The 20073-nt window shown below is 47.5% G+C and overlaps 1 protein-coding gene across 1 annotated transcript in view; it reads left to right on the forward strand.

Annotated features, from left to right (window-relative positions):
• Nucleotides 1–1910: 1910 nt before the first annotated feature.
• CAPN9 (calpain 9) overlaps nucleotides 1911–20073 on the forward strand; it is a 60907-nt gene continuing 42744 nt past the window's right edge. The window contains exon 1 of the mRNA XM_066360149.1: nucleotides 1911–2127. Coding sequence (XP_066216246.1) covers nucleotides 1911–2127 — 217 coding nt within the window. The remainder of the gene's footprint in view (nucleotides 2128–20073) is intronic.

The raw sequence follows: 20073 nt of genomic DNA on the forward strand, positions 1-20073 counted from the left end.
GTACAGGCATTATTTTTGTACCATATTCTCTCTAATCAAGGCTGGGGAACATATCTGGCATGTTTTTATATTCTTTGCAATCCCCAGCAGGAAAAACCCTTTCTCATGGTTGTGAGGATTCATTAACTTAGCCTACGCAAGCATTTGGAGCAGAGACTGGCCCACTGTGAGCTCCTAGAAGGTTGGCTGGTTGGCAATGGGGTTTTCTGCCAGTAGGTTGGGGAGAGTTTAGGTACCCATGGAACTCACTGATCCAGGCTAACGACAAACAGAAATGCAAAGGCAACCTGACCCGCCATGCTTACCTGGAGCCTGGACTTCTGCCTTGTGCTGTTTCCTCACCCCTTCAGGTCCTCCCATGGCCATTTGGCATCCACTTCCCACTCTCTCTTTGGACTTTCATCCACACTCAGCCAGAGCCTGATGGCGCCCAAATAGCATGTGGATGTCCTGGGTTCAATTCCTGGTCAGGGCACACAGGAGAAGTGACCATCTGTTACTCCAGACCTCCCTCTCAGCTTCTCTCTCTCTCTCTCTCTCTCTCTCTTCTCCTCCTGTAGCCATGGCTCGATTGGAACGATTTGGTCCTAGGCGCTGAGGATGGCTCCATGGTCTCTGCCTCAGGCACTAAGAAAAAACTTGGTTGCTGAGCAATGGAGCAACGCCACAGATGGGCAGAGCATCGCCCTCTAGTGGGCTTGCCAGTTGGATCCCAGTCGAGGCGCTAGTGGGAGTGTCTCTGCCTCCCCTCCTCTCACTGAATAAAATATAAAAAATAAAATAACATAAATAAAATATAAAATAAAATAAGGGACTTCACTCACTCTGTTGGGAATGGGGGCAGAGAACTCCCTCTCATTCTTTTTCTCAGAGCATCTGCCTTAGAAATCTCATCACTGTAAATACTTTCCCTTAATTTTGAAATATCAAGGGAGCCACCACCCCAGTGTCCCAGCTTCTGTGAGACACTAGGAGCCGAACTCCAGTGGACACCAGACTCGAAGATGTACAACAACTTCGGTCTTCGATGTGAGAAGTTTGTTTCCCACCATGGACAAAGTCGGGGAGCTAACATAGGTGGTCACCACAACTCCCAGGTAAAGTTAGGATGGACCCTGCATGACCAACAGTACCATCAAGTTCTCTTACTGGACCTGTGTATGTGATGGGGTGTGTCTGCCAGTCTAGATAAAAGGTGAGGTTACTTTCTGTCTTTAAAATCTCTAAGCAGAGTGCCTGTGATGCCCATCACAGTCTGGCTTGATGCTTATTCAAAAACACAAGCATTTTCTTCCCCTGCTGCTTTGTGGAGAGAATTTATGGGTTGAGTGGTTGCAACACAGACCATAGGCCCACAAAGCCGAAAATATTTACTATCTGGCTTTTTACAGAAAATGTTCACCAACCCCTCCTCTAAATCAAAATGAGACAGGCTATGAGAGAGAGCCATGTAAGATCTGTCCCAGGAACATATACTGTTATTAAGCTCCCTTTTACCTGCAAAACTGTCATTCTCTGATTTAAGACTTGCACTCTCCCCAGGGCAAAACCAATCCTGGCCACCACCTCCTCGACCAGTGTGGGTTCTGGCTCTCTTTCCTTGTATAGCAATCCTCTTCTGCTGGGTCTCCCCAGAGCATTATGCGGAGGGTTCTGCCTCTGCTTGGAACTGGTCCAGGCTCACAGCTTCCTGCGGGTCTGCAGGAGCCCTTGGAGGGCAAAGGGCTCTCCTTACACTTTGCCTTCAGGGTGTGTCCCATCTCAGTCCACAGGGAAGTTCCCGGGCAAATAGGTGGAGCCCAAGTACTGCTCAGCCCAGGTACTCCTGAGGGTTCCTTCTTGACAGGCACTTGCACCTCTCTCCTTCCCACCCATTGCTGCTGACCTGCGCCCGCTGGCCAGGAGCAGCTATGCCCTACCTCTACCAGGCCCCAGGACTCCAGGGGCACCCAGTTCCCGGGGATGCCCACAGCACCCACTCCTCAAACCAGAGCTTCGAGCAGCTAAGGCAAGAGTGCCTTTGGAAGGGTGTCCTGTTTGAGGATCCTGACTTCCTGGCCAACAGCTCCTCTCTCTTCTTCAGCGAGAGGCCACAGATCCCCTTCGTGTGGAAACGGCCAGGGATAAGTGAAGCCACGAAGAGGGGGTGGCTGTGGGCAGGGGGTGCCACGGCTCAGGAGAGGACAGCAAGGAGAGGAGGGGCTACAGGGTGATCTGTGCATACCTGCTGAGTCTATTGTGGAGAAGCTGTGCAGTGTGAGGGCAGGAATGACGCACAGGGGGCACACACCAGCAAGTGGGGTATGCTGGGGGATGGTACCCAGGGCATCTGGCTGCAACCCAACCCCAGCTCTCCGACTCCCACAAAAGCTGCCAGAGTCAGAAAGGGTCCTGTCCAGAGGTGGTGAGTGAGCGGGGCTCAAAGCTTTCTCCAGGACAAATCTCAGGATACATGTCCTACTGGAACCAAGGGCAAACCTGCAGAGAGGGTGGGAAGCATTGGGAACCCCCCAAGTGGGGGTTACCACTAAGGTCACCTGTGAAGTGACCCAGGGCTTCTGGCCATGCTGTACTGAATGCTCAGGGCGATGCACACTCACTCAGCAGGTGCCTGCCCTGGTGTGATGATGAAGGGAATACCAGGAAGCAAGGCTCCCTCCTCAAAGCCTGAGTCTCCCTTCCCGGAAGGGAGCCACCATCCACACTGCCCCACCCAACAGTCTAGAGGTCCCAAAGGGGTGCCAGCTGGTACTTGGGACAAAGAGTCAATATTTGCCATGCTGAATTAGTCTGGGCTCGACCTCTGACCGGGCACCACTGGCTCTCATTCCCTTGGGGTGGGTACTGGCCTGGGAGCGGCTCCTGTGGGGGCAGGTCACTATGGGCAAAGAGTACTGGACCTAATGGTGAGGGCAGGTCCCACCCTGCTGCTAATGTGTCCTGTGACTGGCACTTCACCTAACTGTTGACCCAAGCCTCAGTCTTCTCACCTGTCAAGTGGGTCAGTAATAATCAAAGTCCAGCACAGACATTTTTTAATACATGATGACTGTTATCATTATTGCCCTTACTGGCACCACCATCATCATCTTCATCATCAGCTCTGAGTCTCATCGTACATAAGAGCAGTCAGGGTTCATCATGTCAACCTCCTTCCTCTCTCCCTGCATTCAATTAATGTCACTGTTTTACCCAAAATAGTCTGGGCTCTCAGGGCCTGGCCCAAAGTGCACCACACTGTTATCAATGCAGTGGAAGCTCTTTACTGCTGTCTCCAACTGCAGGCCGTGTATGTGTGTGTGCATGTGCACATGTACATGCATCTGTGCACACATGTGCATGTGTGCACTGTAGCATCCACCGGGTATAAGAACAAACGTCGGAGACTTTCAGGAGTATAGATGTAACTTTATTGGCCAGTTTTACCTGCACAGGGGCAAATTCCCGAGGTGTCCAGAGACACCGTGCTCACAAGGAGCTGCAGATGGGAATTGCACCTAGCACTCACAGCTAAATCTTTTTATAAGCTAAGCAAGCAAGCCTAATACAGAAGCAGATGTGGCGGTAACCTATTTGCTAAGGGGCTGCACATAGCATAGCAACAGGGGCTGGGGTCTAGCTCATTGGCGAATTCCAAACCTAAACTTCTGATAAGGGTCTTTTAACCAATAGAATGCAAATATTTGTCTCTTTTTTTTTTTTTTCTTCTCTCTCTCAGCCTCCCAGAGTCCCTATCTGTCTCTGCTTCTTGAACGACCTTGGGCATGTTATTCCTAACAGAACAGGAGCAGGACCTGCCTGTAACCCTTAAGTTCCCTGTTCCATTAGTGCCCTGCTTATTTTCTGATCTTCTCTTGGTCCTTACATTCCCAACTCCTATTAGGGCATAAATCAAACCCTTGATTCTTCATCAGAAGGAAGGATGGTGTAGGTAGGTTGAGACAGAACCATCACTTTTACAGTCTCGATTCTTTCCTTAATAAATATAAGGAGTTTATTAATAACTACAGGCCCAATAGTGAGAGCTAACAAAAGTATCAGTAATGGCCCAGCAATTGTAGATATAAGAGTGGTTAGCCAAGGGGAGGTTCTGAACATAGAGGCATACCATCCTGGGTCATCTTCTTCTAAGTTCCTATTTTCTAATCTGTTTGCAAGTACCTTGATATTCTCTCTAATTACTCCAGAGTGGTTAGCATAAAAACAGCATTCTTCTCTTAGAGCAGCACACAGTCCTCCTTGCTCGAGGAGGAGGAGGTCTAGTCCTCTCCTATTCTGAAGGGCTACCTCGGCTAGGGAGTCTATTTGCTTCTCGAGGTATATTACCTGGTTTTGGAGAAGCGCAATATTTTTGGAGAATGTCTTGGATAGCTGTCTGAGGGTAAGTTCCCCTTGAATGAGGGATGCTGTCCCTACTGCTGCTGACCCTACAATTCCTATGGTAGCTATGATAGGGATAAGAAGTGGAGCTCATTTTTCCCGCCTCGGGGGAGCCACAAGGAATTCAGGATTTCCCCTATACAGATATACCTGTGGAATAATGTAAGCACTTACACAAAGTTCAGGATGAGTGGGGACTATACACTTGAAGATGCCTTGAGTACACACAAACTATAGTCCTTCAGGTGCCTTCGTCACTTTCGGATCCTCTAGGGTGGCGAGTAGGGTTTCTTGGTTAAGGCAATAGTCACTGTAATTGGAATTACCTAAGGTGAAATTTGCTAAGAGGTAGCAGGTTCCTTTCCCATGGAACTCTGCTAAAGTGAGAGATCCTTCTGAGACACAATCTTTCATCTGATCCTGGTTCCGGTCCCTCGTAAGGGTTACTGTAGTAGGAGCTAGTTCCCCTTCCCTCAAGGTGTTGGCTCCAAGCCCTACATAGAAAGGGGGTCTGGGACTAAGGCAAAGCCAACAAGATTTTGTAATTTCAGGCTGTGTCTTGTTAAAGAAGGGGAATACCTTATCCAATAAATCTAGGGCATACGTCTCTTGGTGGTGTGGTCTTTCCAGTAACGGGCTGGGAGTGTAAAAAGGCAATTTATGGTCCTGCTCCTCTGGCTCTATTGGGAAAGTGTCTACAGTAGGAGTCGTGGTAGCTCCGCTCTGGTCTAGGCCTGTCTTACTGTCCGGGAGTTTTGGTGCTGCCGGAGTGTGTGCTGCTGGGAGGCTGACAGGGGGCCTAGGTGGCAGCCCATTCCCTACTCCTATTAGGAAAGGTCTTTTCTTTGTAGGAAGCTTTCTAATGGTGAAAAAGGTACCAGGATCATGTCTAGTTACATATAATCTTAGCCCCCAGGTTTTTCCTGAATTCCAACTTGGGTCTTTAGGCTTCTTAATAGTAATGATAGTAGGGTTACAATTATCTTTAGCACAGTCCTCATCCCAACCATCATTGGGCCTTCTTCCCCCTAATCTAGTTCCTAATAGAAAGAGACTTATGTCTGGGTCTGGTTTCGGTGGACTCCATTGAAATTCACTGACAAGTGTTTCACAACCCCATGCTTTACAAAAATAATCTGAGTGAGACCCGCAAATTCAGCGATGTCTGGAAGGGGGTTCAGGGCAGGCATAGTGTGGAGTATACTATAAAGCCCTATTTTTAACATGAGGTGCACACTTACTACCTGCAGTGTATGAGCTAGGCCAGTTATCTAAGACCGGGCGCCTGGCTGAATCAGAATGTCTCCAAGCTGCTGGTGAATCACAGAATTTTTCTTCAAAAAACTTTGATAAATCAGCTTGGAGTGTTATGGAGGTGCTACTATCCCAGGTGTTATTCTGTGCTATAACTGCGCCATCTGCTGTCCTGATTAAAACCCATTCCTGCAACTCTAGTCCCTTGCTGGGTAAATAATAAAAAGTCATCAGTCCTAAGTGGAGGAGAAGGTGAGCTTTATAGGCTCTCCAGGGGTCTGTTTGACTTGCCATCTCCGGGATCCTTCGTCAGGTGGTTGGGCTGATTTCACGTGGGAGAGATGGATCCAATAGGGCTTTTCTGCTATCCGGACTGCAGAAGGGGTACTGAGCAACACCTGGAATGATCCTTGCCACCGCGCCTCTAGGTTCCCTCGACGGTGGTTGAGAACCCAAACCCACTGTCCAGGGTCTGGTGGCGACAACCTCTGGGCGTTGTCTTCCAATGCTGCAGCTCTTTGTTCCCACAGTTCCCTTACTTCTCTCCGAATCTGCTGCAATGCCTGTAGGGACTTGAGGAAAGTATGATTAGACATCTCTACTTCCTCTCTGGTGAGCTGGGGTACCATTGGAATGGGTTGTCCAAACATAAGCTCATAGGGGGTCTATCTATTAGTGTTAGGTGTACACCTAACCCGGAACAGGTCAAAAGGGAGTAACTCTACCCAGTTTTCGCCGGTCTCCTCTCTTAATTTAATTAGAGTTTCCTTTAATGTCCTATTCATTCGTTCTACTTGTCCTGAACTCTGAGGCCTGTAAATACAATGCAATTTCTAATTAATTCCTAGCCTCGTAGCTAATTCCTGGGAAATCTTAGAGATGAAAGCTGGTCCATTGTCAGATCCTATGGCTATAGGAATTCTATATCTAGGGATGATCTCTCTTAGCAGGATCTTGCAAACTGTGGAAGCAGTTTTACCCTTGGTGGGAAAGGCTTCCGTCCATCCTGTAAAAGAATCTATTGTATTAACACCAGTAGATACTTATATCCTGCCTTTCCTGGAGTCATTTCTGTGAAATCTATTTCCCATAACTCTCCTGGGCACTTTCCCCTATATCTAACTAAAGGGGGGAGCTTCTTGTTTATAGCATTGACCTTAGCACAAGCCTTACATCTAGAAACTATGGATTACATGATATCCCTAAGCTGGGGTCCCCTGTAGTACTTCTTAATTAGTTGTTCTATCTTATTTTGCCCTAGGTGGGAACTTGCATGGACTTCCTTTGCAATCTCTCCTATAACTCCCTGGGGTAGGTAGAGTCTAGTGTCAGGTAGTTCTATCCACCCCTGCTTATTTCTTTTACCCCCTAATTGCTTTCCCTCTTGCTCTTCCTCAGGAGTATACTTAGGGTTGGAAGGCAGCACGGGTTGAGGCAAAAGCGGTAGAATGTCTGAAGTTCCTTCTTTTGCAGCTTCTCTGGCAACGATGTCAGCAAAACAGTTTCCTTGAATAATTGAAGAGTCCCCCTTTTGATGTCCTTTGCAATGAATTATGGCTACTTTAGAGGGAAGCCAAATGGCATCGAGCAGGGCTAAAATCTCAGTTTTATTCTTAATTTCTTTTCCCCCTGCCGTTAGCAAGCCTCGTTCTTTGTAAATGGCACCATGAATGTGAGCAGTGGCAAAGGCATACCTGCTGTCTGTATAAATGTTGGCCACTTTGCCCTCAGCTATCTGGAGGGCCTGTGTAAGTCCAATTAGCTCTGCTCGCTGTGCAGAAGTACCTTTTGGTAATGCTCTCTGCCATAAGACACTGTCCTGGGTAGTTACAGCTGCTCCTGCATATCTTTGTCCATCTCGGACATAACTGCTTCCATCAGTGAACAGTGTGAGGTCTGCCTTCTCATAGGCCTGGTCCCTGAGGTCCAGTCTGGCCCCTGTGACAGTGTCTAATATCTGTCTGCAGTCATGGACCACTGATAGGTCTGGCAACAGTAGCAAGGTGGCAGGATTTAAGACTGCCGTCTTCAAGAACTGCACTGCTGGGGGATTCAATAACTGTGCTTGGTACTGTGTCAATCGAGCATTGGAGAGCCACCTATCCGGTGGGGCACGCAGCACTTGTTCTAGATAGTGTTCTCCAATAACCTAGATGTCCTGACCCAATGTCAGTTTGTTGGCCTCCTTAACTAGGATTGAGGTAGCAGCAAGTGCCCTTAAACAGGTTGGCCAGCCAGACGCTACGGGGTCTAGCTTCCTGGATAGGTATGCTACAGGCCTCTTCCATGGCCCAAGCTCTTGGCTGAGGATTCCCAAGGCTATCCCTCCCTTCTCAGCAATATATTGTACAACTGGAAAGGTTTGGCCATATCTGGTAGGGCCAATGCTGGGGCAGCTACTAGGGCCTCCTTCAGTGCCTGGAAAGACTTCCTTTCCTTGTCTGTCCAAATAAACTGTTCTTTGCCCCACATCAATTCATGGAGGGGCCTGGCCAGCTCTGCAAATCCTAATATCCAGAGTCTGCAATATCCTACTGCTCCCAGAAATTCTCGCACTTGCCTTTTGTTAGTGGGTTCTGGGATCTGCAACACAGTTTGAATCCTTTGACTGGATAATGTTCTTTGTCCCCCTTGTAAGTTATATCCCAAGTAACTTACAGTTTGGGTGACAATCTGAGCCTTCTTGGCAGAGACTCGATACCCCATCTGCTGGAGATCCTGGAGTAGGTCTAAGGTGGCCGTCTTACATTGCTCTTCTTCGGCTGCAGTGATGAGGAGGTCATCCACATATTGGAGCAACACAGTTAAAGGGTGGGCAGCTCGAAACCCCTGCAAGTCCTTACACAAAGCTTCATTAAAGATAGTGGGAGAATTCTTAAACCCTTGAGGAAGCCTGGTCCATGTATACTGTCCCACTAGTCCATTTTCCGGATCATTCCATTTAAAAGCAAATATCTCCTGGCTCTTGGGGGCCAATGGAATGCAAAAGAAAGCATCCTTCAAATCCAGTACTGAATAATATGTACAAGTAGGGGGTAACAAACTTAGCAAAGTGTAGGGATTTGGCACCATTGGGTGAATAGTCTCTACCCGGGCGTTTACTTCTTGCAGATCTTGCACCGGGCGATAGTCCTGGGTCCCAGGTTTCTGGACTGGGAGCAAAGGTGTGTTCCAGGCTGACTGGCATTCCCAGAGGATACCCGCCGCTAGTAAGCGCTTCAGATGCTGTGCTATGCCCTGCTTAGCTCGTGCTGGTATGGGATATTGCCTTACTCGCACGGGGCTAGTAGTGCTCAGCAACTGCACTATGACAGGTGGCTGATGAGCAGCTAAGCCTGGTGGGTTGGTTTCTGCCCACACCCCTGGCACCTTTTCCCGTATTTCCTCTGGGACCCCGATGACTTCGTCCTTACCTTCCTGTAGGACTGCCATCAAGTATTCTTCAGATATGGGCACCGTTACCTCGAGACTGACTTTTTCCTTCCCCTCCTGGGAACTGCTGTCCTCTTTTTTTTTTTTTTTTTTTTTTTTTACAGAGACAGAGAGTGAGTCAGAGAGAGGGATAGACAGGGACAGACAGACAGGAATGGAGAGAGATGAGAAGCATCAATCATTAGTTTTTCATTGCGCGTTGCAACACCTTAGTAGTTCATTGATTGCTTTCTCATATGTGCCTTGACCGTGGGCCTTCAGCAGACCGAGTAACCCCTTGCTGGAGCCAGCGACCTTGGGTTCAAGCTGGTGGCCTTTTTTTTTTTTTTTTTGCTCAAACCAGATGAGCCCGCGCTCAAGCTGGTGACCTTGGGGTCTCGAACCTGGGTCCTCTGCATCCCAGTCCAACGCTCTATCCACTGCGCCACCGCCTGGTCAGGCTGCTGTCCTCTTGCTTAAAGGTTATCGTTGCTTGAAGTTTCTGCAAGAGATCTCGGCCCATGAGAGGATAAGGACAATCTGGAATGACTAGAAATGAGTGAGTAATAGTGCCTCTACCTAAATTTGTGATTCTTGCGGTGGTCCGTGGATAAGCTACTGCTTTTCCCGTTACCCCTATTATTTTTGTATTTTCTTTTTGTATGTGTCCTTGTGGCTTCTTTAAAACTGAATAGGTGGCTCCCGTGTCAACCAGGAAGTCTATTGGCTTTCCTTCGACTGTTAGGGTGACCATGGGCTCCTGGGAGCCGACAGAAATGGAGCCCTGGCCCCATCAGTCCAAGGTTTGGAGCAAGACCTCTGGATCTTGCTTTAGCTTCTGACTGTTAACTCGTAACTTTGGGCAATCTCTCCTCCAGTGTCCTTTCTCCTTGCAATAGGCACACTGGTCCTTGCCTATTTGCTTCCGTGGTTGACCTTTCTCTTTGCCTTTTTGCTGCTCTCCTTTTCCCTTCTCTGACTTATGAGCTGCAATGAGGATCTTGACAGCTGCTCTCCCTAGTTCTGAGTCATCCCTATTTATATATACTTTCTGAGCTATTTCAATTAGCTCACTTCTATTTTTCCCTTCAAATCCTTCTAATTTCTGAAGCTTCTTCCTAATGTCTGATGCAGCTTGCGTCACAAAAGCTATATTTACTAACCTGCGATTCTCCTCAGCTTCTGGATCTATAGGGGTATAAACCCGGTAGGCCTCTATTAGCCGCTCTAAAAATGCAGCGGGGGATTCTTCCCTTCCCTGGATAACCTCACTTACCTTACTGAAATTAGTGGGTCTCCTGGCTGCTGCTTTTAAACCCTGCAACAGAGCCCGGTGATACTGGAAGAGTGCTTCCCTTCCCCCTGAGGTATTCGGGTCCTAGGCCGGGGGCTGCTTGGGAAGGACATTCTCAGCTTCCCTATCCGTTCCCCCATCCTCTAAAACTGCTTTTGCTGCTTCTCTCATTATTCTATTTCTTTCTTCTGTAGTAAAAAGAGTTTGTAAGACCTGTTGGCAGTCATCCCACGTTGGCTAGTGGGTCCTAAAAACTGTCTCAAGCAAGGATATTAGTCCCTGCAGTTTCTCAGAAAAAGGAGGATTTTCCCACTTCCAATTGTACAAATCACTGGTGGAAAAAGGCACATAGATGAAGCGAGGGGGTGCTCATGGACCAGCATCTGGTGCCGGCGGCACTTCCCAGAGCGGTAAAATGGCCATGCTCCCCTTGGCACCTCCTGCAGAAGGAGGCAAAATGGCAGTGCCTCCTGCAGGAGACAAAGGAAAGATGGCGGCGTCTCCTACTGAAGGAGAAGGTGAATATATCGCCCCTCCCCGGGTGTGTGGTGGACTCAAAAATCCACTTACGTCCTGCTGCATGGAATCAGGTCCTCCCTGCCGCCGATAGGGAGGAGGGAAATTTACTGGGTCTAAGGGATCCTCCAGTGGTTCAGGCAAAACAGGGTAAATTCTAGATGACGGTACAGTGGACTGTACCGGGGAATTGGTCTTCTCCTTTTCCTCCCTACTGCCTTTCCCTGCCCTCTGGTTACTTGCAGTAACACATATTGCCCTTCTCTCTCTCTTGCCATTCTTTATGTACTTTCTGATATACCTTGGCTTATCTGTGGCAATATCAACCCACACATCTATATACAAATATTGGTCTGGATGGGGCACCTGGTAGATAATAGCTCGGACAGCAAACACAATAGGAAGATCAAAAGTTCCCTCAGTGGGCCACCCTACGTTGAAGGCAGGCCATTCTAACTGACTCAAGGTCCAGAGAGTCTCTCGGTCCAGAGGTGGCCCTCCATACCCCTGGGCTCTTTTCTGAAAATCAGAAAAGTTGTTTAGCAGGCACTCAAGTGGAGAACCGGGTACAGACTCTTGTTGTCCCATTCTTCTGTATCCCGCTTTGTCTGCTTCTAAACCTTCAAGAATTAACAAAACAATTATCAAAATACCCCAACCAATAAGCAAAAAAAGCTAGAGTAAAAGATTGTCTCGCACTCAATTCAGACATTCGCACACAGACAAAATGCAGCGCAGCGCGGCGCAGAAATTCCTAATGTGACCGGTTAACTCCTAGAGTTAACAATTCCTTTCAGAAAACGGTGTTCCATTCTGAAAGCCCTGGGTAGGTTACCAGCAGTGTCCCACCTACTACCTCAGGTTTATATGCTCCGGAGCTCAAAAACAAAACCAAATGAGGATCCTCAAAGAGTACTTACTCAACTCGAGCTGTCCCTCTGATCTCCGACCAAAAACTCCACCAAGGGAAATCCCAGGCGAGCCCCCAGAGATGTAGCATCCACCGGGTATAAGAACAAACATCGGAGACTTTCAGGAGTATAGATGTAACTTTATTGGCCAGTTTTACCTGCACAGGGGCAAATTCCCGAGGTGTCCAGAGACACCGTGCTCACAAGGAGCTGCGGATGGGAATCGCACCTAGCACTCACAGCTAAATCTTTTTATAAGCTAAGCAAGCAAGCCTAATACAGAAGCAGATGTGGCGGTAACCTATTTGCTAAAGGGCTGCACATAGCATAGCAACAGGGGCTGGGGTCTAGCTCATTGGCGAATTCCAAACCTAAACTTCTGATAAGGGTCTTTTAACCAATAGAATGCAAACATTTGTCTCTTTTTTTTTTTTTTTCTTCTCTCTCTCAGCCTCCCAGAGTCCCTATCTGTCTCTGCTTCTTGAACGACCTTGGGCATGTTATTCCTAACAGAACAGGAGCAGGACCTGCCTGTAGCCCTTAAGTTCCCTGTTCCATTAGTGCCCTGCTTATTTTCTGATCTTCTCTTGGTCCTTACATGCACATGCATGTGCTCACCTATAAGCCACCCTGCCCTGGTGCATGTGTATGCTGTTTCTGGTTCTTTAGTGTTTCCTAAGTCTGACAAGGCTATCCCAGGAGGGCTGAGCCTTCCTCCTGTGAGCAGCTTCCTCCCCTTCTAGCTGGTCTCCCTGCCCCCAGCCCTATACATACCCTGACTGCCCCAGGGCTCACGCCACTGCCACTGCCACTGCCACTCAGTGCCCTCAGGGGGCTCAGTGCTGCCCGGGAATGAGGTAAGGCTCCCCATGGCCCGCTGCCCTTATGCCCCATGTCCCTTTCTCGTGGTCACTGCTCCCACAGCATCCCTGTCCCCTCGGGCCAGCTGGCCAGCATGCTCTATTGGCAGGGAGACTTGGACTCCTGCTCAGTGGCCTCCCCCCAGAGCCGTCTTGATCCTTGAGCACCTGGTGTCTCTGTGTCAGCACCAATGCTGTGTCACTGTAGGTGTGTGCGTACCCGTGTGCTGCCTGAGAGCCGTGTCTTGGGAGCAGAAGCTCCTTTGTCCTGGCCCATGTGCCTCAGCTGCATGTGCCATCTGGCATGTTCCAAACCGTGGTAACAGCCACCAGTTACTATAGCAACAGCCAATAGTTACTATGGTCTGAGCGACATTGCCTGTTGACCAGAATTACCTCACTTAATCTCAAACAACCCTGAGAGCAGGGCATTATTGTAACCCTGGTTGACAAAAGAAGAGATCAGAGCAGGAGCCCCCAAACTTTTTACACAGGAGGCCTGTTCACTGTCCCGCAGACTTTTGGAGGGCTGGACTATAAAAAAAAACCTATGAACAAATCCCTATGCACACTGCACATCTCTTATTTTAAAGTAAAAAAACAAAACGGGAACAAATACAATATTTAAAATAAAGCACAAGTAAATTTAAATCAACAAACTGACCAATATTTCAATGGGAACTATGCCCCTCTCACTGACCACTAATGAAAGAGGTGTCCCCTCCGGAAGTGCGGCGGGGGCCGGATAAATGGCCTCAGGGGGCCGCATGCGGCCCCTCGGGCTGTAGTTTCAGGACCCCTGGACCAGAGCCTGGAGGCTAACGCCACACAGGACGTGAACATGACAGGTCTGGTCCCAAGGCCACTGCACTCACTAGCACACTGTTTCCTGATGGATGGAGACACTTTGTTGCCCTGAAAACAGTGCGGTGGTTGGCAGAGCAGGGCACGGGTGTGAGCCCGCCTTGGCAAGCCCTTTCGGCCCTCTGCCTCTCTTCCTTTAGGCAGAAAACGCCACTTCCATGGACAGCAACCCTTCTTACAGCTAGATGACCTCCTCTCTGACCCCAGATACAATTAGCCTGTGGGACAGTGAGTGATTGTTTATACAGGGGAGCTCTTAGGATCAACACCTGTGGAAAAGACTGGGCAGAATTGGGCAGAAGGGGCTGTGGGTTGTGGTGTGGCCCCATGAAGGCATCAGCCAAGGGCATGAGGCTTGGGGCTGGGACAGTTCCTCAGAGTGCTCCGCAGGGGGTGACAGGCCCACCTGTGTCTGTAAGCCAACACCAGCCTCTCCCCATCTGAGAGGGGAAGGAGGAGGGCGCCCACCCTTGTACTCCACACCACTAGCCCCTGGCTTTGACTGTAACCCTGTAGCCTACAATCCATCTTTCCTTTGTCAAAGCTGGACTTTCTCGGAGATCATTGCTCTTCCCAGACACTGCTGTTTCCTATTCGGATGTGAGGGTGGGGAGGCTGGGGCTTTGCACTGTATCTGATAGACTTCTAGGGAATCTGGGACTGAGGTTCTGCTTGCAGGATGAAGCTCCAAGTCCCTGGTTTGGGAGCACAGGGGGCAGCAGGGAAGTGGTCAGTTTCCAGTGTTCCCCCAAGGCCTCTGTGGCTGGACTGCTGCTGCACTTCTGCTCAGCATGTCTGTAGTGCATGTTGGGCAGCAGCTGCCAGCTGCCCAGTGAGATCATGCGGCAGGGTGACCTCCCAGCACCACCTTCTTGGCAAACACAGCTGTGCCTGTGGACGGGGGTGGATCACCCAGCAAAGCAGCCGAAACCAGAAAAGTCAAGGGGACATCAGGGAGGAGGGTGCTGTGCAGCTAGCTTTGCACTCCAGAGAGCCCAGGGCAGGAAGTTGAATATCCTGGGGGCTTGGTGTGGGGGTGGGGTGACCCGCTAACTTGTAGAGAAAGAGAGCTCACCCCCAGTGGGTGTGGTCTGCACCAGGCCTTGTGGGAGGGGCTGTGGGTCTGAGTGAGTTGGAGCTGGTCAGGGACCAGGTATCCCAGCCTGATGGGGAGACAGCCACATGGGTGAAGTGCAGTTCACCAACGGCCTGGCTTCCTGGGCCTGCAGCCCAACTTCCTCGGCTCACGATTGCCTTGGCCTTGGTTTTCTTCCCAACTCCCTGCCTGCCTGAAACCATTTGCTTTCTTCCATGCAATTCCCTCCCCCACTTCTCAGCCTAAACTCAGGACACCTGGTCCCTGAAGGTACTACCCGCACTCCTGGCAGCCAGCATACACCAGGGCACGTGGCCATGACCTCCCTGCACACTGGGCTCACCCCCCCCATGCTGTTGAGACACCCTCTGTCCCCATACACCTCCACAGCTCTGGAACACCCGGGCAGCAGCATACAGTTATCAATAGCAGGGCCTAACCTCTCCAACCACATTAGAAAAGTGGCTTTTCCTTTCTTTTTTTTTTTTTAATAAATTTTTATTTTAATGGGGTGACATCAATAAATCAGGGTACATACATTCAAAGAAAACATTTCCAGGTTATCTTGTCATCTAGTTCTGTTGCATACCCATCACCTGAAGAGAGATCGTCCTCCGCCACCCTCCATCCAATTCTCTCTGTACCCCTCCCCCTCCCCCTCGCCCTCCATCCCTCCCCCCAACCCCCGTAACCACCACACTCCCGTCCATGCCTCTTAGTCCCGCCCTTATGTCCCACCAATGTATGGAATCCTGCAGTTCCTGTTTTTTTCTGATTCGCTTATTTCACCCCGCACAATGCTACCAAGACTCCACCATTCCGCTGTAAGTGATCCGATGTCATCATTTCTCCTAGCTGAATAGTATACCATGGTGTACATGTGCCCCATCTTCTTCATCCAGTCCTCTATTTTTTTTTTTACAGTGATTAAAAGCCTTTAAGCAAACTCTTGGCCAATACAGCAAGAATCCATAAAAGAGTAGTGTCCTTAACATGTTCACCAAGTCCAAGTTGGCCCCATCACCATGCCAAATCCCTGAAAAATTCAACCCAACCACAGTTCAGTCTGTTAGGAGCTGTCATAGGGAGCAGGAGTCCAGGAAAGTTCCCCACAGGAAAAGTCCGCATGGCACTGGAATTGTTGTCACCATTCTATACTTTGCAGCTCATGTCCAAGTCCCAATGACCGCTGCTTCTAGCTGGTAATGATTCAGGTAGACTGGAAAAAGTCAATTTCAGCATGCGTGGATATGGAGGTTCTGTTCTCCTCTGCCTGGAGAGTTGAGACCAGGTTGCTTTTCCCTGGAGCTCTGTGACTGTGGCATGGTAAAGAGAACCTTGGGATACACTAAGCTGGGTGGCAAAGGTAAATTCATAATACAAGTTGGCAAAAGGAGGAAAGAGAGCTCTAAATTAGGAGTAGGTCCCAGCCTGAAATATGAGTGGGGCATTGAGGTAGGAGGGATAAAGGAAACACTATATATTAAGCAAAGCAGCAGAAAATAGGACTATCAACACCCACAACAGAGATCTTTGAGGGAAGAATAAAAAACCTGACTATTCAGGCAAAACATAGTTAAGTGGCCCTTGTGCGAATGAGATCAGTTTACCTGCTTCTTGGAAGAAATACCCTAGGCTCGTCCACAGTGTCGTAGATGGGGCCAACGGCCCTGAGCACCTTCAGCCTTCAGTGGCAAACCCCAGCTTTCTGGGCAAGGTTAGGTCATAGGTGGCTGGAGCAGGGCTGGAAGAGACTGAACCCTCCCTTAGAGGAGCAAAGGGGAAGCCCATCTTCCAGGGTCCCTGTTTCTTCACAGCAGAGGCGTGTAAGCCTGGCAGGCTTTAGCTCAATGACCTTCCTTTCCACTATTGAAGCAGGACCCAGGTGGCATCCTATGAGACCCCTTTGGGGCGTTGGAGCCTTTAAGGGTGTATCCTAAAAGCTGGTAGTTCCCCTGATCTCTATTGGGCTTTTTCTACCTCTAGGTATCTTAAAAGCCATTCTCAGAAGATCTCGCTGAGGGGTTTGAGGATCCCCATCCGCCTATATAAATCTTTTCCATATATCTGGAGCTATTTGGAAAAAAGACAGAACAGTGTTATTAGCTAGATCTAATAAAGAAGGTAGTAGTTTGCAGGTGAAAAAGATTTGGTGTCTCCTGTTCATCAGCATTCAAAAGAAATGTAAATTTTTTTTTTTTAAGTAAAAAGCATGATATGGTAGACCTGTCGGAGTCATTGGCCTGGTATGCAGGATTCCCGGGTTTGATTCCTGGCCAGAGCACACAGGAGAAGCGCCCATCTACCTCTCCACCCCTCCCACTCTCCTTCCTCTTCTTCTCTCTCCTCCCACCCACAGCCAAGGCTCCACCGGAGCAAAGCCACCCTGGGCACTAAGGATGGCCCCATGGCCTCCGCCCCAGTCGCTAGAATGGCTCTGGTTGTAACAGAGCAACACCCCAGATGGGCAGAGCATTCCCCCCTGGTAGGCATGCCAGGTGGATCCCAGTCGGGTGCATGCAGGAGTCTGTCTGACTGCCTCCCCATCCCCAAATACAAAAAATAAATTAAAAAAAGAAAAAATACTAAAAAAAAGGGGGGGGGGCATTCCCTTGTGCTAAAGCTCCAGGGAGCATGGAGTGAGCTTGAGTATGTCCTATGAAACATGGAGCTCTATGTTGACATATAAGTCTTTGAAGAAGGAGGAACTGCTGAAATAGTTCATCAGCATTTGTCCCTAAGACAACAGTCTTTATAGTGGGAACACCATACGTAAATATTTGCTGTCTGCCTATAGATTAAGGGGGGAATATGGCAAATGCTGAAAAGCCATGACTTTGTGCCCCTCTCCTCCCCCAACCCCCTCCCTCTCCTCCCCCCACCCTGTAACCCCAACACTGTTGTTCATGTCTCTGAGTATCATCTTTATGTCCCACCTATGTATGGAAACATATAGTTCTTACTTTTTCTGATTTACTTCTTTCGCTCAGTATAATGTTATCAAGGCCCATCCATGTTGTTGTAAAAGATCCTATGTCATCATTTCTTATGGCTGAGTAGTATTCCATAGTATATATATACCAAAGCTTTTTAATCCACTCGTCCTCTGATGGACACTTGGGCTGTTTCCAAATCTTTGCTATTGTGAACAATGCTGCCATAAACATGGGGGTGCATTTCTTCTTTTCAGACAGTGCTATGGTGTTCTTGGGGTATATTCCTAACAGTGGGATAGCTGGGTCAAAAGGCAGTTTGATTTTTAATTTCTTGAGGAATCTCCATACTGTTTTCCACAGAGGCTGCATCAGTCTGCATTCCCACCAGCAGTGCAGGAGGGTTCCCTTTTCTCCACATCCTCGCCAGCACTTATTCTGTGTTGTTTTATTGATGAGCGCCATTCTGACTGGTGTGAGGTGTTATCTCATTGTGGTTTTAATTTGCATTTCTCTAATCATTAGTGATGTTGAACATTTTTTCATATGCCTGTTGGCCATCTGTGTGTCCTCTTTGGAGAAGTGTCTATTCATTTCTTTTGCCCATTTTTGGATTGGATTGTTTGTCTTCCTGGTATTAAGTTTTACAAGTTCTTTATAAATTTTGGTTATTAACCCCTTATCAGACGCTATGTCAAATATATTCTCCCATTGTGTAGTTTGTCTTTTTATTCTGTTCTTATTGTCTTTAGCTGTGCAGAAGCTTTTTAGTTTGATAAAGTCCCATTTGTTGATCCTGTCTTTTATTTCACTTGCCTGTGGAGACAAATCAGCAAATATATTGCTGCGAGAGATGTCAGAGAGCTTACTGCCTATGTTTTCTTCTAAGATGCTTATGGTTTCATGGCTTACATTCAAGTCTTTTATCCATTTTGAGTTTATTTTTGTGAGTGGTGTAAGTTGGTGGTCTAGTTTCATTTTTTTGCAGGTAGCTGTCCAGTTTTCCCAACACCATTTGTTGAAGAGGCTGTCTTTATTCCATTGTATTGTCTTACCTCCTTTGTCAAATATCAGTTGTCCATAGAGCTGTGGGTTTATTTCTGAGTTCCCTGTTCTGTTCCATTGATCTATGTGCCTGTTCTTATGCCAGTACCATGCTGTTTTGAGTACAATGGCCTTATAATATAACTTGATATCTGGAAGTGTGATACCTCCCGCTTTTTCTTCCTTTTCAGGATTGCTGAGGCTATTTGTGTTCTTTTTTGGTTCCATATAAATTTTTGGAATATGTGTTCTATGTCCTTGAAGTAAGTCATTGGTATTTTAATCGGTATTGCATTGAATTTATAAATTGCTTTGGATTATATAGACATTTTAATGATGTTTATTCTTCCTAACCATGAGCATGGTATATGCCTCCACTTATTCGTATCTTCCCTGATTTCTTTTATCAATGTTTTATAATTTTCTGAGTACAAGTGTTTAATCTCCTTGGTTAGATTTATTCCTAGGTACTTTATTTTTTTGGTTGCAATGGTAAAGGGGATTCCCTGATTTCTCTTTCTGACAGTTCATTATTAGTGTATAAAAATGCCTCTGATTTCTGAGTATTGATTTTATATCCTGCCACCTTGCCAAATTCATTTATCAGGTCTAGTAGCTTTTTGACTGAGACTTTAGGGTTTTCTATATACAATATCATGTCATCTGCAAATAATGATAGTTTTACTTCTTCTTTTCCAATTTGGATGCCTTTTATTTCTTTTTCTTGTCTGATTGCTGTGGCTAGGACTTCCAGAACTATGTTGAATAAGAGTGGTGAAAGGGGGCACCCCTGCCTTGTTCCTGATCTTAAGGGGATTGCTTTTAATTTTTGCCCATTGAGTATGATGTTGGCTGTGGGTTTGTCATAGATGGCCTTTATCATGTTGAGGTATGTTCCCTGTATTCCCACTTTGCTGAGAGTTTTGATCATGAATGGGTGCTAGACTTTATCAAATGCTTCTTCTGCATCTATTGAAATTATCATGTGGTTTTTCTCCTTTCTTTTGTTTATGTGATGAATCACATTGATTGATTTGCAAATATTGTACCAGCCTTGCCTCCCAAGAATAAATCCTACTTGATCATGGTGTATGATTTTTTCCATATATTTCTGGATCCGGTTTGCTAATATTTTGTTGAGGATTTTTGCATCTAAGTTCATCAGGGATATTGGCCTATAATTTTCTTTTTTTGTGTTGTCTTTGCCTGGTTTTGGAATCAGAATTATGCTCGCCTCATAAAAGGAGTTTGGAAGTCTTCCTTCCTCTTGAATTTTTTGAAATAGCTTGAGAAGGATAGGAGTTAGTTCTTCTTTGAATATTTGGTAGAATTCACTTGTGAAGCCATCAGGCCCAGGACTTTTCTTTTTTGGGAGTTTTTTGATAGCTGTTTCAATCTCATTTGTTGTAATCGGTCTGTTTAGGTTTTCTGATTCTTCCAGATTGATTTTTGGAAGATTATATGATTCAAGGAATTTGTCCATTTCATCTAGGTTGTCTAGTTTTTTGGT

This window comes from Saccopteryx leptura, chromosome 1 (genome assembly GCF_036850995.1).
Source record: "Saccopteryx leptura isolate mSacLep1 chromosome 1, mSacLep1_pri_phased_curated, whole genome shotgun sequence".
Lineage (NCBI taxonomy): Eukaryota > Metazoa > Chordata > Mammalia > Chiroptera > Emballonuridae > Saccopteryx > Saccopteryx leptura.